The sequence below is a fragment of the Tamandua tetradactyla genome, chromosome 1 (genome assembly GCF_023851605.1).
Source record: "Tamandua tetradactyla isolate mTamTet1 chromosome 1, mTamTet1.pri, whole genome shotgun sequence".
Lineage (NCBI taxonomy): Eukaryota > Metazoa > Chordata > Mammalia > Pilosa > Myrmecophagidae > Tamandua > Tamandua tetradactyla.
In genome coordinates, this window is record NC_135327.1 from 119,743,947 (window position 1) to 119,771,084 (window position 27,138).

Consider the following 27,138-nt stretch of genomic DNA (forward strand, 5'->3'; position numbering starts at 1 on the left):
CACACACACACACACACACACACACACACACACACACACACACAAATACTAGGGCAGTCAGCTCCTCCTCATATCCTCCAGCTGTAGGCTTCCTAATTAAAAAGGCTGAGCTGTTTCCTGCTCAAAACACTTCAAAAGACCTTTCTCTTGTTCTCCACTTGACAGTTTGCAGCACTTGTTCCTCTTACCTGTCCATTCTTATTTATGGATTGCTGCCCTAAAGCAGAAAACTAAGAAATGATGATGCAAAGACCATTTTATCTGGTTAAATCGAAGGGCATTTAATTTCTTTTAAAAGAAAAAAAAAAAAAACAAATACAACGAGTAGCTGAATTAGCACCTCAATAATTTTGATGAGGGACAAAGGTAAAAATGTCCAGGCACCATTTTGAAAACATATGGCAAAATTTCAAAAACAAAAACCAGAATATTTCTTTCCTATCAATTGCTTTTGAAAATATGTGGGCATTTTTCACTCTGCATGCGGCACACTAAAATCCCAGTTATAAAAAAATGAGTTTAATGCCCATGTTTAAAGTTAAAAACTATTGTAAAAGTCTGTCTTTGAGTTCAATAGCTTACACAAGGAATATCTGAATATTTACCTAGATAAAAATCATATGGAGGACAGATCTAAACATTAAAAAAAAAAAAGTCAACAGTCGTCCCTTATGATTCAACATAGAAATAGTACAAATAGCAGACACCCACAGCTAGCCCTTTGAAAGAGCCCAATCTGAAATGAGCATCTACAAACATTTTCCAGTGTTTGCCAATAAGGTAATTTCAGTACCGCTCTGAAAAAATGTCTCTGTGTCCTTTCCTTAAGGGAAAGGCATAAACACATATCGTTTTGCTTTCTGCAAAGAAGAGTCATCGACTGTCCGGGATCTGCCACGGTTTGGGGCTGAAGTGAGACTAAATGATTTTTGGCAAATGCATTTACCAATTCCCTTCAGGGCAGTCAGTGATGGGGGGCCGGCCGCCCAGCTGCAACTGGAGGGTCTGTCCAAAACAGGCCAATTTCGAGACCAAGGGAGAGAAGGGGAGAGGCCGCTGCGCTCCCCTCCCAGCCTGCCCGCCCGGGCGCCTGCGCCGCTCACCTCGGTGTCATTGTTGAGGTTCCAGAGGTCCAAGCGCCCCATCCCGTCCACGCAGGCAAAGAGCGCGGGATGCACGGGGGACCACATGACATCGTACACATAGTCTGCATTGTCTTCAAAGGAGTAGAGCGGCTTGTTGTGCTGTAAAGCAGAGAGACCGTGAAGACTTTGTGGCGCTGCCGCTGCCTCGGGCTGTCTAGCGAGCCTAATTAAAAACTTTGCACATTCACAAAGTGTCATAAAACTTCCCGAGATGAAAGTCCTCGAGAAGGTGAACCGGAGCTTTAATGTGACTAGAACTGTCCAGTGGCATAAAAAAATACCTGGTGGGGGGGTGGGGGTGGGCACGAAGGGACTGGGGGGCTGGGTCGCGTGGGGGTTGGGAGGCGGTTTCAGACAATGTGGAAACGAGACATTCCAGACAGGTGGACGGGGCTGCCCGTTAGCTGGGAATTCTCGCCGGGCAGCGCTCTGCAAGTCGCTGGGAGCCTGAATCAAGTCTTGGTCTGCCGGGATCAGACCCTCCGGGTTGCGCAGGCAACCCCGAGCGCTTCGCACCGAAGGCAGCGCCTGCCACCTCGTGGTCCTTCTCTGCAACGGCTGCTGTTGCAGCTTCCAGGCCAACCCTACACCAAATTCTTATTTTAACGGCTCCTTTGCGGTGGGGCATAGGGAAAAATCTTTTAAGGGGAATGATAGTTCTTTTGAGAAGTGAAAATCTCCCTGTTCTAAAATCCTAGTCCCTTTATAGAGGGTCCGTTCACGCCAAAAAAACAGGTGAATTGGTGGCTCATTGTAATATCTCTGACTAACCATAGACGATGAACCATGTTTTTTAGAACATCCGGTATTTCCAAGAGCCCTCAAATTGATGTTTTCGGGGAAATGCATTAACACACTCCCACTGCATACAAATGCTTCCATTCTGGGGGGATATAATAAATTAAAATGGCACTCTTGATTTCCAGTGAATATTGTCACATCAAAATAGCACAGAAGTCAGAGGCAAGTTTGAAAGTACACCAGAAATAAAACGTAATTGGACTTCATGAATTATTCATTCCATCTGGCTTGTCTTATTCTAATTTCTGCATAATGCTTTACTAATCCCTGATCAATTAATGTAAAATGAAATTTAAATGATAATGAAAGCCCTAGAGATAAAAGAAATTAAGTATTCTTATATTCTCTGACAGAAATCTAAACAATGGGATTTTTTTTTTCCCAATGTCTTCTTCATCCAGTCAGCTGTCTTCATTCTCTTCCTGGGTTCGACTGAATGCCTGTACAGACCACAGGAATAAGATGGAAAAAAAAAGAGATAACATAAAATATGAACAATAAAACCCTTTCTGTATAGAATGTTCAAAGAATGTATCTATAAGGAATCAGCTCTAACTATGAGAGCAAACTCCAAAGTATGCTGTTGGTGGATGTAAAACGCACTAAAGACTTGTGCTGAAGTTCAAGGGGGAAAAATCAGTGAAAGGATGGTAAAACTTATGTAACCTAAACATAACACAAACATTTGTTAAGGTAGTAACTATAAGCAATTTCTCCTTCCATGACTTGTGTTACTTTGATATATTAAAACCACCCTTTAGAAGTGAACAAAACTGTAACACATCAAAGCAACACTGATGATTTTAGATGGACCATTTTGTGTGTGTGGGGGGGAGTAATTTGAAAAAGAATATATGATATTGAGAAATTAAAAATAATTAAATGGACATTAGCCTTACAGTTTTTCATTTTATTACTCTAGGACTCTTTCATACTAATGTATTTATTACACACTCATGTTTGCAGTGTGATTTGGAGATCAATTATCTGCCTGATCACTATATATATATATGTAGCTTCTTTCTTCTTCTCACCGTTAGGACTAGGTGATTCAAACTACCTTCCCCAGAAAATCTGGACACCCAATGACACCTAAAAGTAGTGTGACTTTATCATCTTTTTCCTTATTAATATATAAAAGGCAGTAGGGTGTAACTGGTCCTTCACTGAGCACTTGTGAATTTTAAATTCTAACTCTCTGTGGAAGATTATTTCCAACCCCTATTTCTTGGCTTTATAGCTAGCTAGCTGTTGTTCATTAAACAACACAAGTAACATATGTTTCTTAGAATCAAAAATAGTAAAGACTTCAACAAACAGAATCCTCTCTCATTAACCCAACTAATTGTATATGTGAGGACCTACAGGTAAGCTATAGATAAACAGACATACAATAAATACATAAGACATCTACATTCTTTGTTTTAATTAAAAGTCCATTCAGCTTTAAAGAATACTTTTCTAAAAGGTTGATGTTAATACCTCAATTTCCTTAATACATTATTCCGTATCTCCAGTATACTGTTTCTTTCCTCTTCTTTAATAGTTTCTTCTTTGAGAAATTTTTAGTCAAAATTGTAGTGTAGCCTGGAGACTTTACTTTTTACACATCTGGAAATAACTGTTACTGTTCATGTTACCCCAAATCCAGTTTTCTCCTGTTTGATAGTATTACGTTGAAATGCTATTATTCTGATGGCAACATCTCTAGCCTTTTTCCAATTCCCTTGTCACTTACCCTCACCCCACCCAAAGCTTGTACTTAATGTTCATAAAATCACTGAGCAAATAATTCTAGACTACAGTCTACGTGTGTCTGGGGCAAGGGAGAAGCGCTTATGTTTTCAAAGGCTTTGCTTTAACCTTGATAAATTCCCAGGTTGGGGAAGTCAGGACACTAGGATCGAACCTATTTTCATGGTGCCATGTGAGTTACAATCTAACATGTATAGCACAGGGATTTGGGGTCTGCTCATGTCACTCTTACAGTAATAAGCAGTGCTACTTTGAATATTAATTTCGCTTTTTTCAATAAAGGGATTTTAACATTCTATTTTGTTTGGCACTTACAGGGCAATCTGAAAAACACATTAAAAATCATCTCAATGATTGATATAAAAATTACAATAAACACATATATCATGAAATATTAATATTTTAATAAAAGAAAGCAAAAGCACCAAAGTCTAAAGATTTGTTTTTGAATTTGTGAAACATAAATTTCTAGACTCACAAATTTGTTATAGCCTGCTGTTTCAATTCTGATTTTAGAATACTATGAGCTTTGCAGAGGTAGAGGGTGGGATACGTGGGTGCAAGTTTGACCAATGATTTTGAGGAGGTTCCTGTAATCTCTTTATGTATATATGGAAGCCACGAAGCATCAGGATTTTAAAATATTTACTCTGCAAAATACTCAAGGCCATTTAGTAAAGTAAATAGTGTTCACAGAATGTTACTGTAGAAAGTGTTTTACAAAACAATTAAATTTCACTAGATGAAAACTCCTTCATCTGTCTGTTTCCTTGTCTAATGCCATGTTTAGCTTTAGTGAACTCGTAAAGAAAAGAAGAAAAAGAGAATTGCACCGTTACGTAGTCTTCTGCCTGTGTAGAACATGTCAGTAAAGTAAAGCCAGGATGCCCTGTTGTTTCAGACAAGTTTTCAGGGCTGTGCCAATAATGCTAAAATGTCCAGAGACAGACAAGTTTGATTTCAATGCCCTGATTCTCAAACAGTGGGGAGAAGCAGGCTATCTGTCTCCTCCCAGGCAGACATGGAGGCAGGGAAGGGTAAATTGCTGGGTGTTTGCTGTGTGCCTGACTCTATATACACAGTGTCTAATTTAATCCACATAAAATCTCTGTAACGTAGATGGTATCAACAGAAAAGAAAATGATAGTCTAGCGAGTTGGTAACTTCCCCAAGGTGACAGGTTGTAAGTGGTGAAGCTGGGATTTGGAACTCAGGTTCTCCTAGCTGTGCAAGTCCATCCTCTGTTTGCTGGAATTTGTGGCCCTTCTAACCTAAGATAGAAATGGCCTTTAATTTTCATACACAAAAGAAGACGTTAGTTCTCCTCTTGACTGTCCCATCCAATTCAACCAATATTTCCTAAGCATATACTAGGTGCCTGGTAGAAAATAGTTAAAAATATTGCAGCCAGAATGTCAATTTCACTCCCTGAACCTGTTGTTAATGATCTTGAAGATGTCACTTACTCAGACATTTCCAGGCAGCTTTAGCCACATTTTTTGCAACCCTAAGCGAAATCTTTTTCCTTCTGAAAACTAGGAAATAGAATGGGAATAGCCCTTAACCAGGAGAGACTAAAATGAGGCTAGAACTGAGTTCCAGTTCACTGAATGTCTGTGTGACTTTGAGTGAGGAACTAAAACTACATTATCTGAAAAGTGGGGAATAGTAAAAGCAGCATGGAGCAGAAAAGGCAGTGGGAGAGGACATGGCAAAATTACAGACCGTAGGCAATTTATCTTAACATCCTTGGATCTTAGTTTTTTTGTCTGTACGGTGGAGGGACTGGAGCAACTTTCCTCAAGGATTTCTATTAGCTTTGTGACTCCAAGACTGTTCTAATACGTGCTTAATTTTCCTGCAGTAAGGAGCGAATGGAATCAAGTAAATGAAAGTTATTTTACAAAGTGCTACTCAAAGTAAGCATTATCATCAAGGCCATTTCCCTTGATATCTTGTAGAATTTACAGCACAGTCAAAAAGAAAAAGAAAAAGTTATTTTTCTTTTTCTGTGAAAAATAACATAGATACAAAAAAAGCAATACATTTCAAAGCACATTACAACAATTAGTTGTAGAACAGATTCCGGAGTTTGGTATGGGTTACAATTCCACAATTTTAGGTTTTTACTTCTAGCTATTCTAAGATATTAGAGACTAAAAGAAATATCAATATAATGTTTCAGCACTCATACTCAATTGTTAAACCTACCTTCTCTGTGTAACTCCACTATCACCTTTGACCTTTCTTCCACTCTTTAGGGGAATTTGGGCTATTACCATTCTAACTTTTTCATATAGGAAGGGGCTGTCCATAATATGGGATAGGGGGATGGGACTAGCTGATGTTCCGGAGAGGCTGGCCCCTCTATATTTCAGGACTTATCTGACTCAGGGACCCATCTGGAGGTTGTAGGTTTCTGTAGCACAATTATTTCCATTTTTACATTGTTATTTCAGTACAATATATGTATAAAAACATACCAGGTGGCTTTTAATGAAAAAACTGAAGATATTAAAGTACAATATACCTCTTACTTGACCAACTGGAGAAAGAATGAAGACTATTAAATTCACATAAAAAGCAGGTATTGAGAACTGTTAAACAGTCAAACTCTACAACATCCAGCAGCATTTTACAATATAGATTTGATCTCCAGATTTGGGCTTTGATTTGCCAGGAGTATACTTGTGGAAATGAATAGAGCTGCATATTTTTTTCCAATCAGTTAACAACAAAATGATTTCACTAGAGGTGAGTTTACATTTCCAATGTCAGCTATTTACCAAAGTCACATCCAAAGAATATAATGTTTTTTTTTTGTTTTCCCCTTCTTGGGCATCCCAATAGGATGTATCATTTTAAAAACTGGTGAATAGAAAGATTTGTGTTAAAGCGCCTCCTGACACCTGCAAACCCTGTGTTCTTGAAGTTGTATTTGTCTCTAAATGATTAGCTTTCAGAGCAGACCTCGTAGAAATGTTTACCCAACTTGAAAATTTCTTTAGGGGTGGAGGGTTAGTGGGGCAAGGGGTAACGTAGTAGGTGGGGGTTTGGGGGAGAGGATACTTAAAAGAAGAATTTCCAAATTTTTATTCTGAAATAAAGGAAAACAAATGGACTCTTACCTTGAAAAGAATGTCCTCCTGGGGAAAAATGATGACCAAAATAATAAACAGTGAATAATAAGAAAATGCCCTTCAAAAATTGTCATGTGTGTTCCTGTGAAGTAATTAAACTAAATAGCCAGTGAGTTTTTCCAGGAAACATTAAAATGTGAGACCACAACATCATTATAAAAAACCACCAAAGGACCCAGAGCTTCAGGTTCACACAAAAATGGATGTCTCTACCATAATAAATAATTTCTTAAACAAACAAGTAAACCAAAACTCACAAACCAAACCAAACCCCAACTCTCTTGGCCTAAAAGAGATGTTCTGAATTTGGTACTTATCACTGAAAATTTGACGTGCAACTTAATTCAAGATACTTCTCAAGCACAAAGCATCATCCTGTGTTTATTTTAATTTCTGTGGCTAATATTAAAACAATACATATAGCAGCTAAATGATATCTTCATCTATCCCAATCATGGTCAGAAATTCAAAATTCGATATAAATGCTTCAGGTGAGCTATTCTCTGCAGAATATATTTAGTAGGTCTGCTGGTTGCTTATGTGCATTAACTGAAAATATGTAAGCACTTTTATTTGCATTCCAGAAGGTTACAGAAACCCAGGAATTTTGCATTTGTCTCTCTATAAATGTATCTATTTTACTAAATACGTGCCCAACCACACGAAAGGTGTTCTTTGTTGTACTCCCTTCCTTTACGGCTTATTTGCATGGGAGAAGCCTCCTAACCCAAGGGGTACCACCAATAAAGATGATAACTATCCATATAAAAGAATGTATACATATTCACAGGTTTTGACTAGTATTTGAGTGTTTAAAGCCATGGAAAAAAACTACCAGGTTGGTCTAATTCATAAAAGGAGTATTTTTGGTATTGCCATGATTTTTACAAACATCAGCCATTACCTGAAGGCTTTTCTTCAGGGCATTTTAAGAGCACAGGTCTATATAGGACCACTGTGAAGCACCAAGCAAGGAGGGATGCTCTCTTGAATTACCTTTGCATTCATCTCCACTACTAGGGCTATCCTGGAATGCTCTGCCTTCTTGCATTTGTGAGCTGAGGCAGGTTAGAGAGGGTTATTATGGTGCCAAAACCAGGTTCAGCGGAGTTGGCTCATTAGTACAGTCGAGCTTTCCTCTTCGGGGCAGTTACTCCCTTGGTCATGTAGGAGGAGGAAAGCAGGTTCAAAAGGACCTCCACTCCAGCATCTGGTTTACAAACTGCCCCATCGGTATAAATATTAAAGGGAATAAATATAATTTTTAAAGAAAAGCTTAAAAAATATCAAGTTACAAACCCAGTTCTATGGATTATAATTTGATTCCCCCTTCATACTTAATACCTAAATTACTCAGGTTGACATTTGCCAGTTCCCAGAGTTAATCTGACATTACTGGTCTCACTGCGTTTAGTAAATCTAACATTGTGACAAATTTCATTTGTTTTCAGTAAGTTATATACCCAAATATCCATATTTGTTCCCTCAAACAGGTCTGAAGTCCAAAAATGGCAAAATCATCTAAATAAATTTTCAATTCTATTTCTTCCAACAGTGATCGACAATCAGTTACACACACATCACACATATACACAAAGGGCACATTTTCAAAGGGTCAAGGAGTTTTGAAGCTCTGCACCCCTGTGTTGGCCTGGGGTTAAACACAATGTGCTTTTTAATACTGTATCTAATATTGTGTTATATTGTATCTAATATTAGTAAGTATGAGACTTGTATTTATAATTTAATGGTGGAAGGCAGCACAGAGAATCCAAAAGAGCAGAAGTTGGAAATAGTCTGCTCAAATGTCAAATACATTCTTTGGCATGCTTTCTGCTTTGCAACAGATTTGCTTCTCCTATTCTGTTCCATCTAAGCTGATTTGAAATTACTTTCTAGTCAATAAAACAAATATTACTTAATCACATGATGAGATGATTCAGGACACTGGAAGTGGCCATGAGAAAATAACCTAGGATCAGTTATGAGCCTGAGCCCCGGACAAGCTGTAAGGATAGGAGGTTACAAGAGGATGGCCAAGACGGACCCACACTGGTATAGTCCCAGAACAGCTTCTTTGGGATGAAGATGAATATTTTTTTTATTTTTTTATTTTTACATGGGCGGTCACTGGGAATTGAACCTGGGTCTCCGGCATGGTAGGCGAGAACTCTGCCACTGAGCCATCATGGCCCACCCTGAAGATGAGTTTTAAGTTATCTTCCAACATCATATATAAAGTGAAGGTTTGGAGAAGGGGTGGGGGGTGGGAGTCTTTGAATCTCATAGATATATAGATGGTTGTATGCGATATTCTCATTCATTTTTTCTCTCCCTTTCTCTCTCACCCTCTCTCTCTCCAAATATGACTGCTTAGAAGGCTTGGAGGACAACTTGGGTAGTACGTAATGGAAATGAAAAGGCAAGTCTTCCTACTCTGTTTTAAAGATCAAAAGAAAGGATTCACCAAGCCCTTTGCCTCTTGCACAATGATAAAGCCCAGTGGGCTGGGAGAATTTTAAGTCTCAAAAGCGTTTGTACTTATATGAATTATTCACACATGTGTGTTATGTTCTGCATAAATATTTGACAGCCCTAGGAATGTGTTGGGCGGGGAGGATGAGGTGGGAGCGGAGGTAAAAGATCCTGAAACATGGACAAAGGCCAAGTCTGGAGGTAACTTTATAATTACATTCTTGTGGTTTCTTTCTACGTTAAAGTATTCTTCCTGGGTAAGTGTTAAAAAGCCCCCCCCACCCCCCAAAAAGAAAAGGTTTTGTTGACTGACTGGCACAGGAAGTTTTATTGAAAGCCAATTTTAATGTTTGCTGATTTATGCTAAGAAGGGAGGAAAGGGGTAGTGAAAATGGGAAGGAGGGAAGAAAAAAATGTCACACCCCAGTTGAATATTGTTTTTTTTTAGAAAGAGAGCCAGCAGGACTTCGGGGCTGTGGAAGTATGCAGGCTGGTACCTGGTAAGTGTCGCTGGCAGTGAGCTACTGATTTTTGTTAATTTTCTTGACAGTTTTAAGTGTTATGCTTAGATACTGTAATATCTGAACATTTCAATTCTGTCTTTTATTGTGTTTTTCTTTCTTCTATTTTAAACATTTAACAAAATAAGCAAGGTCAGTGCCCTTTATGAGACTTGCCACTTTAGGAGATATTTCAATCTCAATGCAAAATAGTCTAATTTACTTTAACAAAGCACATATTTCACTTAGGATAACCAAGAGTTTATCCCATCAACAAAGATTTATTAAGGACCTACCATATATTTTCTATTTTGACCAATCAATAGAAATATAAGATCTGATGCTGTTCTCAAGGACTCACAATCCAGGTAGGAAAATAAGAATTATGAAATAGTAAATAATAAGAGAAGAATATTGTTTAGTTGGGGTGCTATTTTCTCACTTTGTTTCAAAAGGATTTGGGGAGCCTTATAAGTTAAAATTACTGCAAAATTAAGATTGAACACACACTAGATAATCCTAAAGGAGGCAGGTAGAAACGACAGCTATCACCAAGATCCTGAGACAAGCTGCACATTTGATTCCGGTCCTGAAACAGCTCTCAATTTCCTGATAACCAAGACGAAAGAGAAAATGCTTCATATAACAAGGTACAGAGACTTTACCATTTGAAGAAAAAGAGAATATAAATTCCTCCTCAAAGATACACTCCTGGGAAAAACTCAAAGAAGAATTCATTCCGTCTACATACCCTTGGGAAGGATACTGGCTTTCTGCCTTGTTTATACCAAAGAAAGAGAACATGTATGTAGCCAGGGGCTAAACTCCGTGGTAAAGATGTTAGGCCCCAGAGGAAGTGGCAGATTATTAGAAGGGGGCAGAACTGTGGTGACCATCATCGGATGGGCTTAAGGAAGGCCTTTACTAGGACAGTGATGGAACCTGCGATGGCGGTAAAGAAGACAAGCGAGGGAAGCAAAACATGCAAAGCCCTGACTATGTAAATCAGCACAGTATTCCCAGAGGGCTGTAAGGGGGAGGGGTAGTGGCGACTTGAGGATTTATCCCCAGGAATAAGAGTGGATAATTTTGGTTTGGGAAGGATGGGGGGCATGTTATGAATGGTTTCGATTATATAGTTAAGACTTTTTGATGCAAGTTATTAATTCATTAAACATGCTCGAATAAATGTGCAGAGCACTGTGCTGGGTGCTAAATCGATTCAGACGTATCCAACATTTCATGAGAGTATTCTCCACCTTTCTAAGGTGGAGGACTGCATGATGAGTACCATTAATTGAGTAGAAAATAGAAGGAAAAGCAGAGTAGGGCAAGAAGATCTGCTTTGCATTTTAACATGGTGGATCTGACTCTCTGGAGGTGACACTCAGGTTCAGGTAGTAGAAGAAATACAGGACTAGAGTTCAAAGAGAGGGCAAGCTTGAAGTCTGCGCTTGAGAATTACTCACGAGAAGTGCTGAGGGAGAGGAGAGAGGAGAGAGTGTCAAGGGAGGAGAAAAAGAAGGCCCAAGGCAGAATTTTTGAAGAAGTAGGAAGAAAGAGTAAAGAAGAAAGCACCAGTGGGGAAGCCTGAGGCAAACCAGAGGAACTAACCCAGGCTGGACAGAGTTGCAAGGAATGATTGGTAGACAGGGTCATATAAAGATGAGTGTGAAGGTGAAGTCACTGAATTTCAGAATTAGGGGTTTACCAATGGCCTTGGAGAGACAAGTGTCAAAGGAGCAATCAGGCTGGATGAGGAGTGTTTGGCTAATTTGGCAGTGGTCAGTGGAGACACACTTTGGCTCTTCAAGCTATTTGGCAAGCTAACTAAATTTTAGGACATGTCTGTGATACTTTAGGCCAACACACATCCAATCACAAACTACCAATTTGTAAGAGGATCCTAACACCACTGGTATTTCCTCTGCATTAGAATATAACATCCTTGAAATGTGTGCCCATTTCTTACAGGGATCTTTATCTCAAGTCCCTGACATAGAGTCTGGCAAACGGAGGGCAGACACAATGTATTCATGTGGGTGATGAACCAGGAAGGCTCGGAGTCCATTTCCATTCCTGCCAGGGCCTTGAATCTCCCTGTGAACCTGTGGACTTGAAATTCTTAGTTTCCCAAGGAGTGAACCTCTACTTTCCCTCGCTCCCTCCTGGGCTTCTAGCATGCTACTTTGGTTCAGAACATTTCCCCTTACTCTGGTACTTTGAAATCTAATCTCTGATGAGGGTGACAACAGTTGCCCATTCAGGGCAAAAATTTCAGTATGTTTGCAAACCATGGGAAAGACACCAGGAGCAGGGGAAAATGACATGAAAGTGAATGGGAAAGTGATATGAAAAATATAATAAAGAGATAGGCCATTATTGAGATGGAGTAAACAATCCCGCCAGAAATTTTCTGTGCACTACAGGAACAAGGCAATGGGAAATAAATGCATGGATTTTATCTCATTAAAAACAAACCAAAACTCCAGAGTCAACATCCTTGGACTTAAAACATTGGTATGTAATTGAGACTCTTTGGGATACACAAATTTCAATTGGGGTGTGTGTGTGTTTTAAAGGGGAGAAAGAGAGAGAGAGTGTGAGGGGAAGTGTGTAAGAAGACTGATTAACATACCTTTCTGTGGAATATATATCTGGGAAGAACAATGATGGATGGAAACTGGAATAGGGTATATAACTGACAGTGAAGAAGCCTGAGCCCATCCCTGCACCACACAGTAATTACACATCCTGCCCCACCTAGTAAGTGCATTCTGAAGATGGTGGTTGTGATGAAGTGGGTTTTTGGATTCAGCATCACCAAAGTCACTTCTCGTATTAACCACATTGTTCTTGCTTCTTTCTCTCAACATTTAGTTGCCCATTCAGGGTTCAGCTGCCTCTGGGAGTCAGCACTAGAAGAGGCTGCTGACTCTAGGGTTTATGGGAAGGGGTGAAGGATCTCATGGGAAGTTCATTATTGATGACTTGTTTGTTCAAAACTAAGAGTTAGTTATGATAATGAAATATCCTGAGCTCTCAAAGGAGGAGAAGAAGACCCTTCCCCTTTTCCTCGCCTCTAATGTACACCCACATGGGCACATTTACCCTACAGCCCTACATTCATGACACTACCCTAAGAGTAAAAGATAGGATGATGTGTCTGAGGAGCTCATTTTCATCTTCCTTCAACTCATCCCTTTGCAAGCAAGGATGGTGCCTCTGCCTGTTGCTCCATCATGCAGGCTGCTTTCAGTGAGTGTGAAAAGTAGGGGCCCTTCTCCAAAGAGGGCCCCTTTTCCATTTTCAACCTAACTTTAAACCATACCCATATCTCTGTGATGTTCTGGAGATAAATGGGACAAGCAAAGATGGAAAACTGAAAGCTACAGTCAATTTTCATTATCTGGGGTGGTTATGTTCTCTAAAGTTGCCCCAAACACTGAATAAGCAAATATAGAGTCATTGCCTCAAGGAGGGAATACAGTGTTAGTTTCCTGTGAGCCTCTGGTCACAACATTTTTATTACAGGACACAACCTTGCTTTATACATGTTTCTGCTTAAAGACACTTTAGTATATATTGTTGATGCATTAACATTTAACTCCTGGCCAACACCAATATCTCAGGCCTGAATGAAGCATATCTAACACACAGATTTTCACCATAAGGCACATCACAGCCTTCTTGTGCTTAGGTACATTAGACAGCGCCTCAGCGCTATGCTTGTAGGCCATTCCAAACAGAAAAATCACAATATAAAAAGTACAAAAATATAAAAAGTAAAAAACAAAAAACAAAAAAACATGGCACTACATATACTGCAAAAAAGGCACTTGTTTTCATTATGAGAGCTGAAACAAGAAGGTAGAACATTGCCTTCTTCAACCTCAGCTAAAAATGTGCACTTCAGGCGACTCAAATGTTTGGCCATTCAGCATAAGTGTGTGAATGATCACCAAAGTGCCTGAATATTGACTTGGGGGTTACAAATAAATGTTAGCAGATAGGTGCATTCAAAACCTGCCAATAATGCGGGTCAACTGTCTGTGGAATTCAGCACTATCTCAGTACGTTAGGTCAACCCATTCCAGAGTTCCTACTCAACTTGACTCAGAATTATAATTCTGTTCAACTCAGCCACTTTTGCCTGAAGACAGAGCCATTTTCTACAGAAACAAGTCCTCTACAGTTGAGTTTAGAGTTTATTTTGGTTTAGTTTTGTCCCTCTCTGCAGACTCAGCCTTGACTTCCCTTTCTCTTGGAAGAACTCAGAAGGTGACACAGGGGGTAGGTGAGAGGCAAGGAAAAGGCAAGGCAAGCACATAAGCAGGGTATTCAGAAGTCCCAAAGCTGAAAGATTCTCATCCAAGGCTGGGGTGAGCTTGCAAATTCAACAGGAGGTCCCTGCCAAGCTTTCCTTATCAGCCGCCGTAAAAGCTAATTACTGCTGAATAGGTTGCTGAGATGGGAAATTTTTCAAAGAATTTCTGAATACATTTTACACCTCTCTTCTCTCAACAATAGGATCTATCAAACAGCCAGGGGAAGGCTCTGTTTAAAAGCACCGACAGGAGATCAGAGGAAGGGATTTGATTGCCAAAGTGACTAATTTATTTTTACACAGTATTAATGATGCTACAATAACCAATATCTATAGCCTGGTTTTGACAGTTCATTGCAAGGGTTTCTATTGTTTAAAAAAAGGGAAAAAAAAAGGCAAGAAAGAAAGAGACTGTTTTATTTTGCTACATTTTCATTTGTTAACACAACTCTCCATAAGCAAAACCAGAGGTCATTAGCAAACAACCAAAACATGCCTGTTTCCAGAAGAATATAACTCCCTTCATCACTGGAAACACAGCTCTGCTGAAAACCCAAATCATGACAAATCCTTAACATGAAAAATTCAGTGCAGACTTGAAAACCACCTGACCTGACTGTGGGTTTGTGCTCCTTAAAATTACCTAGAAAATACCATCATCTTCTCTTGGTGCAGCTGGATGTGGGCCAGGACTCTGGCTCCAGAGGCAAAGGGCAAAACTAAAAATCATGTCTGAACAGAAAACTCCACCCTCTCTCCCAAGTCCTTTTGGCCTAGTGACAAAAAGTGAGGTCTAAGGCACATTCATTCAGGGCCTGGGTTTTGGGCCAAAACTCAAGACTCTTATGATAAACAAAAATGAAATCCAAAATGTTATCACCCTGTCTTAAGAAGTTAAATGGGGTTAGATGAATGCGCTGCATATGATGAATAACTTGCATTTGCAATTTAATAGGGCACCAATAGCACTGTATTAAAATGTAGCTTTTTGCTCCTGAGAAGGATCTTAGTTGAGATTTAAATTCCAAAAAAAATTCCTTATTATATATATTATATATATATGTATTTTATATATATGTAAAATATATAAAATAAGAGAGAGAGAGCCAGACAGAGACAGAGAGGAAGGGAGGAGGAGAGATTTAAGCCCTGTAAGAGTGGAAGGAGGACAGGAGGGTACAGAGGCTCCACTGTGGGGGTGGGCCTGGCACAGGTACCCCCAGATGAAGCCTCCAAGGGCCCTTCACTTTCCTTGTTTGAAAGCTGCAGTTCTTAAGGACTCACTCTGCCAACGCCCACCCACTCGGACACGCCCCCCTCTCCCTCGCTGCAGACGGGTGGGAGCCAGGAGAGAATGTTGAGGAATGTTTATCTCCTGCGGAGTTAGCGGCAGCTCAGTACAAACAGCTACCTTGAGAAAGGCCCTCCATCCCACAGACCCCACCACCGGTCTCTCAAGATGGTCCAGACTACGAACATCGCCGTCCGAGCCCGCTGGGGCAGATCAGCGCTGAAACTGCAGGACCAGGCATTCTAAATGTGTTTTCCCCTTGTCCCCTAATCAAAACCCTCTGCTCCAGCCCGGCGGCTGCATTTACAAGCCCCTCGGCACACTGAATCTGCTGTAGCCTTCCAGCCTTTGTTTGTTCGTGCTGATTTGTACCTTTAGACAATGTAGTACTCTCTCGCCTCGCAAACTGTCCATATCCTGAAACCTAGATCAAGTCCTGTACCTCATTCTACAATTCCCTAATACCTACCGAACGCACAGCCTGTTTTCCTCCTCAATACCTCAGCGATAGTTTTCTAATTTCTTTCTTAGCACTCAGTCATGGCCTGCTTTGGAGTCTGCTTTATGCCCTTATATTTAAATACCCTCTGAGTTCATTCTTGAAGTGTTATTTAGTTTTCCATGTACAGCAGAGTTTTTTAAACAATCCTGGAGGAGTGTGGGTTTAATTCTCCAGGGTGAGCAGTCAACAAGTTCTCTAGGAGAAATAGTAATCTTATGTTTTCCTTTAGACTGAATTTCAGAAGTTACGTAAGCCTGCTCTGCATCCTCTGGAAGCTGCTGCCTATCACCACCTGTATCAGAGCGGAGGTCTGCAGGAGTGGTCATGCTTGCATTCGTGGCAGACTGGGTGGGAATGGGGGTGGGGGTCACCGTGTCTTAGTTTGTCAGAGCTGCAGGAATGTATCTGCTCACAGTTTTGAGGCTAGAAGAAGTTCAAAACTAGATTTTGGCAAGGCTGGCTTTCTCCTCGAAGACTGTGGTATGCTGGTGTTGGCTGCAGGCAATCCTTGGGGTTCCTTGGCTTTCCTGTCCCATAGTCAAGTCCCATCCTTTCTTGTCTGTGGCTCCCAGGTTTTTTTTTTAAGCCTTCCAATAATCTGGACTAAGGCCTACCTTCATTTAGTTGGTCACATCTTAACTAAAATAGCCTCGTCAAGAGATCCAATTTCTAATGGGGTCACAGGAATGTAAACTAAGATTAAGAACATGCTTTTCTTTGGGTTACATAACTCAACCTACCACTCGGATGAACCATAAATATAGAATGACACATTCGTGCCCAGTGAGGGTCCCTCTTGGCAGAGGGTTTTCAGCAGTGTGGATGGAAGGGGCCGTGCCAACATGGAGCCAGTTTCACAGTGCAGGGTCACATGTGCAGGGGAACTGGAAAGAACCTGTGGCTTGAAGGTCAGCATGAGAGTCCTACCACAAACAGCACTTCGGTTTCAGCAAAACATCACCTTAAGTTGATGTGGTAAATTCACATGCTGTTGGTTCAGGGTAAGTTCCATTTGTGAATCCTGGGAGTGGGGAGTGGGGGGAGACTGTAAAATGATTCAACAGCTATGAACTCTAGCTAATATACATTTCAAGACCCTCAGCATCTTTTCGTTAGCCTTTAGAACAGAATCCAATCTCTTTATGAGGTCTGCACAGCCATACATTATTTGGCTGATGACTACCTTTCCAACCTCATCTCCTACCAGTCAATTGTCTATTTTTGCAAGGAGTCCTTTGGCCTGTCTTTCAAACAAGTCAAACCAAGCCCACTCCTTCTTCACAGACTTTTATATTTGTTCCTTCTGCCTACCATATCCCCTTCCTCCATCTTCACAGGGCAAACTCCTTTTCATTACTCATATACACTCACTTGTCCCTCCTCAGACCTGGCCTGGTCACGCCTCTAAAGTCTCCCTCCCCAAACCCCTGTCACACTCAGCCTGCACCCCTGCTTCATTTTCTTTGTAACATCTATCACTATCTGAAATTATGTTTCGTATTTGTTTCTTGCTCTTCTACTTCCTGACCAGAATAAACATTCTCTGAAGTCAGAGACTTTGTCTTTGTCCCTCTTATATTCCCAGTATCTGGGACATGATAAGCTCTCGATAACTATTTGTATATTGATTGAATTAGTATAAGGGATGTATGCCTTGTTCTCCATCTATACATACTTAAATTACATCATAACTTAAGGTGATGCTAGAGATTGACAAGAATTTTTGTGCCAAAGAAGGTCCATTCATGACTCAGACTTGAGTAATATGATATATGCTATGAACCTGTTGGCAGCAGGGAACAGGTTTTATTTCTGGTCTTATCAAAGTTCCTGGCATGAAAAATTGTCAAAATCTTGTATTATTTTGATTGCAAGATTAGAGAACGTAATATTTGCCTTTACTTAAAGGCAGAAGCTTAATTAGTTTTGCACTGCTATCATAATCTTGCGTGTTTTGCAATAACATGTAAATAGATATGTACACATTCCTGTGTTCATGTGTGCATGTGTGCATAATTAGTTGGACAGAGGAGAGGGAAGATCAATGGAATAGAAAAAAGGAGATAAATGGAGAATGTTGTAGTCAGAAATATAAAGAATGGAGAGAGCTGTCTTTGCAAGTGTGGTAGTTAGATTCAGGAGTCAACTTGGCCAGGTGAAGGTGCCTAGTTCTATTGCTGTGGACAGGAGCCAATGGCATGTGAACCTCATCTGTTGCTAATTACATCTGCAGTTGGCTAGGAGGTGTGCCTGCTGCAATGAATGACGTTTGATTTAATTGGCTGGTGCTTAAATGAAAGAGCGCAACATAGCACAGCCCAAGCAGCTCAGTATATCTCATCTCAGCACTTGCAGCTCAGCCCAGGCCTTTGGAGATGCAGAGAAATCACCCCTGGAGAAGTTGTTGGAACCCCCCCCCCCCCAGGGACCTGGAGAGAAGGCCAACAGAGACCATCCTGTGCCTTCCCACGTAAGAAAGAACCTCAGTTGAAAGTTAGCTGCCTTTCCTCTGAAGAACTATACGTTAACTAAATAAATCCCCTTTTACTGAAAGCCAATCTGTCTCTGGTGTGTTGCATTCCAGCAGCTAGCAAACTAGAACAGCAAGTACATGGGGCACAGTCATGTTTCAGTCAGTGGGTGCCTGAAGATTAAAATAAATTTGTAATAAATATAAAAACTCAAGATTTAATTCATTATCCTCTCATTAATCAGCAATATAAGCTGCTAGTGGCTTAATTTTATTTATATTTAACTGGTCAATAAACCAACCAGCCTATATTAAATATTATTCAACACTGCATGAAAGCTGTGAGGAAATACAGAACAGAATAGTGAAATATGGTCACTGACATCAAGAAGCTCATAGCTCAGTGGAAAAAAGGAGATAATTAAAAAATAAATACAACAAATGATATTTACATTATGTTTAGGAGCCGATTTTTGGGGGCACTGAGTAAAATTATCATAAGAATAGTTTTATGACCATAGGGATGCATTATTAAAGCAGATAAAATCTGGTAAGTTATTTGAGCACCTGAGCCCTCTATTAAAATTTAAGTAAGAGTAGATGGACAGTTCAATATATTAAAACTCATTTTTTAACAAATTGATTTCTTATTGACTCAATTAAATTAAGAAAAAGTAGTAGAAACATGGGATTAGGTGAACACCTAAACTACTTCTCTGTAGGCATCAATGCTTTCTTCTGTAAAATTAGGAATTAGGTAAGAGGACCTGCAAGGTGCTTCTCAGGTCAGATTTCCATGATTTAAAACAAATTTTCTCATTGAACTTCTATTTTGTTTCCCATTCATGGACTCAGCTTCTATAAAGGACATAAAAAAATGCTTAGGAAAAAAAAAAGTAGTACGTTTATTTAATCATTATTCTGGTGGTGCTGGCATTGGACCGCCTTCATGGAAACCCCTTCCACGGCAGTTTAGAAATTTTCAGAGTCGTGTCACGCCTCCATCTCTAAATACTATTTCTGGACACTTAATTCTTTTCCCTTCTTTTCCTCCTTCCCTGCCTTCTTTCCTTTCATCCCTCTCTTTCTCGCTTTCTTTCAGTCTGCCTACCCACTTAATGTACTTATCTGTGAGTTAATATCACGCTGTCTTAATTTTATAATAGTTTTATAATAATGCTAGGTATCCAGACGTACGTCTCCCCAACCTAGAGTTGTTTTTTCACGAGCATCTTGGCTATTTTTTTTTATTTCAGTGCAATTTTATGGAGATACAATCCATCCACAGTATCACTGCATCGTTGTGCATTCATCACCACAATCAGTTTTAGAACATTTTCTTTACTCCAGAAAATAAAAATAAAACCCCAAAACATCCTATATCTCTTATAGCCCCCATCATTGATCTCCAGCTTTGGTGTGGTACATTTGTTACTGTTGATGAAAGAATACTAAGACATTACTGTTAATTGTAATCCAGTTTGCAATAGGTGTATTTTTTCCCGATACATGAGCATTATTATTTATTTTTAATAGTTCTCTACATTTGTTCTAGTTCATGAAAGAAGTTCATGTGTCAGCTTGGCCAGGTGGTGGTGCGTGGTTGTCTGGTCAGGCAAACGCTGGCCTGTCTGTTGCTGTGAGGACATTTCATATGCTTAGATCATGACCATGCTGGCTGCATCCACAGCTGGTTGATGAGACAGTCACTCTTCCTGCTGCAGCCAGCCAGCCTCTCCTGAGAGTTGGTTGAGAACCTTCACTGGAGCTGCCAGCTCATGATCTGCCCTACAGACCTTGGATTCCACATCCCCACAGTTACGTGATACACTTTTATACATTTTTTATTTACAGATATCCCCTGCTGATTCTGTTTCTCTACAGAACCCTGGCTAATACAACAGTTAATTACTCATTGTCCACCACCACAAGATTTACTGATTATACAGTCCTATGCTGTCACCTCTGGCTTTCCTTCTGGTGACACACAACTCCAAACTTCCCCTATCAACCACATTTGCCCACAATTCTGCACTGTTAATTATACTTACAATAATATGCCACCATCACCTCTATCCATTTCCAAACACTTAAATTCAACCTAGTTAAAAACTCTCCATATATTAAGCAGTTGCTCCCCATTCTCTAGCTTCATTCTATCTCCTGGTAATCTATATTCTAGATTTTTTTTTCTCTATGAGTTTACATATTATAATTCTTATTACTGAGTCCATACCACATATGTCCCTTTGTGTCTAACATTTTCACTTAACATAATGTCTTCATGGCTCATCCATGTTGTGGCGTGCTTCAGGATTTCATCCTTTCTTATTGCCACAAGAAAATTCCATCGTACATATATACCAAATTTTTTTCATCCATTCATTGGTTGATGGACACGTTTGGTTCCATCTTTTGGCAACTGTGAATAATTCCACTATGCACATTGGTGTGCAAATGTCTGTTCATGTCCCTACTTTCAGTTCTTCTGGGGATATACTGAGTAGCGGAATTGCTGGATTATAGTCAACTCTGTACTTTGCTTTCTGAGGAATTGCCAAAACATCTTCCACAGTGGCTGTACCATTTTACATTTGCATCAGCAATGAATAAGTTTTCCTGTTTCTCCACATCTTCTCTCACATTGTAGTTTACTGTTTGTTTAATAGCAGGAAAACCCATTCTAGTGGGTGTGAAATGATATCTCATTGTGATTTTGATTTACATTTCCCTAATAGGTAGTGAAGCTGTGTACCTTTTCATGTGCTGTTTAGTCATTTGTATTTCCTCTTTGGAAATATATCTATTCAAGTCTTTTGCACATCTTTAAATTGGGTTGCTTGTCTTTTTACTGTGGAATTGTAGGACTTCTTTGTATATTCTGGATATCAAACCCTTGTCAGATATGAGGTATTCAAATATTTCCTCCCACTGAGTCAGCTGGCTTTTTACTCTTGACAAAGTCCTTTGAGTCACAGAAGCATTCAATTTTGGGGAGGCCCCATTTATCTATTTTTTTTCTTTCTTTGCTTATGCTTTGGGTGTAAAGTCTAAGATATTACTGCCTATCTTTAGATCTTGAAGATGTTTCCCTACAGTCTAGGAGTTTTATGGTACTGTCTCTTATATTTAGGTCTTTGATCCACTTAGGGTTAATTTTTTTGTATAGAGAATGAGATAGGGGTCTTTAATTCTTTTAGATATGGATGTTCAGTTTTTCCAGCAATATTTATGGGAGTGACTGTTCTGTCCCATTTGAATGGTCTTGGGGATCTTGTTAAAAGTCAATTGACCATAGATATGAAAATCTATTTCTGAACTCTCCATTCAATTCCATTGATCAATATGTCTATCTTATGCCAGTATCATGCTATTTTGACCACTGTGACTTTATAATATGCTTTAAAGTCAGGATGTATAAATTCTCCCACTTCATTCTTCTTTTTCAAGATCTTTTTGGCTATTTTGAGGCCTATCTTCCTTCTAAGTAAATTGGATAATTAGCTTTTCCATTTCAGCAAATAGGCTGTTTGAATTCTGATTGGTACTGCATTAAATCTGTGGATCAACTTGGGCAGAATTGACATCTTAATGACATTCATCAGCCACTTTTTGCTTGTTACATTTCCCTAGACATTTGGGAAACAGCTTGTTAAATCCCAGAAATACAACTGAGCTGATTTTGATTGAGATTGCGTTGAATATATAGCTAGCTTTTGCAGAAAACGACACTTTTAAAATAATGACTTATCTAATCCATGAGCATGGTATATACCACCACTTACTTAGGTCTTCCTTAATCTCTCTCAAAAGAGTTTTATAATATTTTTCATAAAAGTCTCCACATCTTTGGGGTGCGAGGATAGTTCAGTGGTAGAATTCTCTCTTGCCATTCAGGAGACCTGGGTTTGATTCCTGCCCATGAACTTCCCAAACAAACAAGCAAACAAAAAGTGACATAAACAAAAATTCAGCAAGTGGTGCTGTGATAAGGGGATACTCACGTGGAAAAAGAATGAAATGTGTATGACCCCTGCCATACAGCATACAGAAAAAAAAGTCCTCACATCTTTTGTGAGATTTATTCTTAGTCACCTCTGATTTTTGATATCGTATATAAACTTTTAATGTTTTCAAGCTGTTTTTGTTGGTATGTAGAAACACAACCAATTTTTGAATATTGACTTTGTATCTAGTCATCGTGCTAAAATCTCATTAATTAAAAACAATTACTTATAGTTTCTTTAGATTTGTGCCTAAAATACATTCAGCCCATTCTTACAGAAAAAGGTCCGATGTTCAGTAGCAAATAAACACTATAAAAGGTTCCTGTGCTGAAGTTACTTATTAACTTTAACTGTTTCTTTTTTTTTTTTTTAATATCATGTGACTCCTCTGGCCTTTCAACAAATGCTTAAGATTCCACATACTGCAAACACTCTTCATCGCCGTGGTATAAGGAAACGGCATAATAAAAGGAATGCTTCAGGAAGACTGACTCTAGGAAGATCCTGTAAAAGGAATGAGCATGGGGAGGGACACTAACCTCAGAGAAACTGGTAGTGCTTTTGTCACAAATGAATAAAGATGACAGCCAACCTCTGTATGAAACCATTTTTCCAATTCATGGACATCTTGGGAGATGGGGAAAGGCATTCTTAAAGAAGAGCACGACCATTATAATTTATTACAGACCTACAGTAATGCAAAATACGTAAAAAGAAGAAACAAAAACACACAAACACTTCATTTTGATGGTCCGTGGATTGCTGTATTAAGGAAATAGTCTTAGTAGCAAAAGAATAGTAAAACTCAGCTGATATACTGACCTTTGTTGAAGGTCGGCAATTCAGGGGGTGAAAAAAAATCAAACTTAATTTTCAAGCACAAATTAAGTTTCATAGGAGGGTGAGACGCCAAGAGTTTCAAGCATAACCATCCTGGATTGGTGACCCAATGCACCTTTTAATGAGCTAGGCCTGGCAGAGAGGTAAAGGGGAACCCAGCATTTAAAAGCAAAGTTTTTAATCATTAAGAAAGGCCCTAAGTGAAAAGGAAACTGACAACTTGTAAGAGACCTCGTCTTACTTTTGACTTGGGCTTCAGGAAGTTCAAGCCAATGACCCAGGGTACAGGAAAGAAAGCCATTTCACCTGACTGCCAATTCCACAACATTCCCCTCCAGAAACTTCCACAAGCTGGTAAACTTCCAGTAGTAAACACTGAAGTCTATTTCCTCAGAATTTATGGAAGGGCCAGTTACTCTACTTTGGAAGGAAAAAAAAAGCAGAGTTTGCAAAGATTAATTATATTTAATTTTCTACCACAAAATTCTTATTTACCTGTTATAAAGTACTAGAAGGAGAACAATCTTCCAATTTTTGTTGTCCTACATTGATAAAGGAGTAATTTATCCCAATAGGCAGAACTTACTCATTCTGTTTTGTGTGCAATACTGGCAAGTTAACATTTAACTCAGGAGACAGACGAACAAAGCAATACCCCACTCTAAAAACAGTGTATGTAAATATGTTCAAAATGGTCAAACAAGCTAAGGAAACATTCTGCACAGAAATTGCAAAAATAATTAATATTTGAAAGAAACCCCCTTTCATGTGTTTTCTTTAGCTCTAAGACACATGAAAGTACCTCAGTTTTCTGTTCTTGCATATTTAAATCCTTTATTGAAGTTAGTAAATGGAGAAGGGGAATAGGGAGCAAGTGTGTAAAGGCTAATTGTGTGTTGGATGAAAATTGGAAGCACCAGCCACAGAAGTTTGTTGGAACTAAGAGGGATAAGGAAGAGAATATACATTTGACTGCAAATGTTAAAAACAATTGTACATTAATAAAAAGAAAAGTCCCATTGAAGATAAAGTATAAGTGAAGTCATATAGCAGTATATATATATATATAGAAATGTACTTAAAATAATGTGACATGGGTGACATAACGCTGGGCATAGTGTATTAAGATAGAGGCAGCTTGTGCTATTATTACAATTATTACTATCATAATCTTTGTCATCATGATTGGGCTTTGTCTAAAAATTTAGGTACAGGGCTGAGAGAGAAGCAGAAGTCTCATGAACAGGTTGTAAAAGTAAACATTTTGGCCAAAGAGCTACCATTGAATGTGGTGGAACTGTAAGAATGTACATCAATAAACCAAATAACTAGTGCTGAGTTAGGTGGCATCTACTGGATATACCCCAGGATCAATCTGGAATATGACTACTGCTGGTAATTAAAAAAAAGCAGTCATCAGATGTGGAACATTATGCTAACACTCTGTTGAGGCCCCACTTTATTATGAGCTATTGCCCTTGTCATCTTCAGAAGAAAATCTAGACTCCATTGCATGGCATCACAAACAACATTCCATGACCTGGCGCCTTTTTGCCACCAGAGCCACTGTTTCATTATTCTTCTCTGGTCACTTTGTACCACTATCTCCAGACCAACTACATCACCTTATCATGCAATTATCAACAACAGCATAGCTACAACAACAATATATAACAGTAATAATAGCGATCTCTTAAAGTACTTACTATGCACCTGGCACTAAGAGCTTTGCATATATTAATTCATTTAACTTTCACAACAATTTTATGAGAGACATAGTATTTTGATCCCCATCAATGAGGAAACTGAGGCACAGAGAGGTTAAGTCATTCTTCCAAAGTCACAGTCACCATGCTTCTGTGTTTTTGCATACTCTATTCCTTCTGCTTGAACGCCATTCGTTTTCTCCCTTTACCTGGCTAACTCCACTTTCAAATCTCAGCTTGGACATCAGTTCCTCTGAGAAGCAAAGTTCTTTAGAACATCTCTCTCTCTTTCCCCTCCTCTGCTTCAATCTGAATTAGGTGTTTTCTTTTCAAATATTTCTTAGAGAAGGGCTAAACCCTTCTAGAGGAAACCATGTCACACAAGAGGCAGATTTTCCCAGGGGTATCTCTAGAAAGAACATGCCTACATGTACCTGGGCGACAACTCACCAACAGGTGATTGTGCAAGAGCATGTGCCCTCAGCCAGGTCTGCCAGGAACACCTTCCTTGCTCAGTGAGACAAGCACCCACTCTTTGACAGAAGAGGGTAACTAAGGACACACACTTTGGTTGTCGAGCTCTTTAGACCATTCTCAAAAACTAATTGGAATTCTACTAATCTACTTTGTAAGGAAAATATTTAAGAGACTGCACTATCATTGGATGGTTGCCTTTGATCTTTTTTCCCCCAAAATTATAGCTTCTTAAATATTCCCTAATAGGATTTTAAGGCTTAACCTCAGCTTTCTAATTATTATATTTCTAAATTATGGTTATGAGTTTTCACTGCTCAAAACCACTGTTAACTAAATATTTGCTACATTCTGTCTCCAATGCACAGCTTTAAAAAACTCAGGGTTTATTTGTTCATACATTCCAATCATTTATTAAGTACCTATTAGGTGCCAAGCACCATGCCAGATACTGGGGATAGAGACAAAAATGGCATGGGCTTACATTTAAGGATTTACAGTCGTACAGGGAAAGGGTGGCTATCCTATTATGGTCACATACTACATGGGATTCAGTGGGCATGGACAATTCTTTTTATTTTTGATAAGATATTCATTTTAATACTTATAAGAATGCATGCTTATGTTTATGAATATATCTTAAAGGTAACAGCTGAAGCTTTTTCTTAGAAAAGCTTTTCAATCTCTTTTATAATAAATTCATATTATTATTTTGTAGTAGCTAAGAGGGAAAAAAAAATCAGCCCAAATAGTCATCTTATATTTTAACCCTAGCAAAGGATGTACAATTGAAGAAGGTAATACTTATGTACTGACTTGACAACAGTTGTTTGGAGATCAAGGATTATCTTTCTCATTTATGCAAAGTCATCATCCTTCAGTCACTTAGACAATTTCATTCTCAGATTCACTGTTTTGTTAAAAGCTTAGAGGGCCGAGGTATGTGTTAACTGCCGAGACAGATTATGCAATGCCAAGATAACACTTGGAGAAGTCAGTGATTTCCATCAATCAAATGCGCATCCTGAAAGGTTCTTGGAGGAGAGCAATCCGGTGCTGTTCAGCAGCCACGCCGCCCACCACGCACGGGCTGAGTCCGGCTGTACCCCTGACCAGTCACTCTGAGGCTATATACAACATAAGGCATTTGGAAGATATTATCAATACAAAAGAAGCATAAGCCCTTTGAAGTCTAAAGAAAGCGCTGACCTGGCAAATACAAGTACAGTATCAAGAACCTAAATCCTTGTGAAGTTGTACCAAGACCAAAATAAATATTAAGCCAATGCTTAATTGGAATCCACTGAAACTTTCCAAACTGGATGCAATGATAAAAAGTCCAAAGACTCATAACTTGTCTGGCCACTAAACTAAACTGCAGTATACGAAAAAATTATCCAAAACCTCAGCAAACAGAGAAGCTGAGTGGAATAATGAATGTTTTAATCCAGCCAAGAGTTCATATTTTATTTCTAAGAACCAACTCCAACATTTCTTGATGGATGGGAAATTTAATGTGCTAAGATACAGCAAAAGGTACGAGTTGGTACTCAATAGAATTCATTCAGGCAACATTTTTTTTTTATATTTTAAAAGGGTCATTAAGGATAGACTTTCAAGCATGTGGCTTTTTACTGTATTCTAAAGGCAGTCCCATTAATGTATTTAAAGAAGGGAGTCCAAAGGGACTAATCAACATATATTA

General features: G+C 39.1%; 1 protein-coding gene across 11 annotated transcripts in view; it reads right to left on the reverse strand.

Moving 5' to 3' along the window:
* Positions 1 to 27,138, reverse strand: part of DYNC1I1 (dynein cytoplasmic 1 intermediate chain 1) — a 367,030-nt gene that overhangs the window by 20,322 nt on the left and 319,570 nt on the right. For all 11 annotated transcript variants that reach the window (XM_077123359.1, XM_077123350.1, XM_077123387.1 and 8 more), the window contains one exon: positions 1,104 to 1,244. In XM_077123359.1, the coding sequence (XP_076979474.1) occupies positions 1,104 to 1,244 (141 nt within the window). The remainder of the gene's footprint in view (positions 1 to 1,103; positions 1,245 to 27,138) is intronic.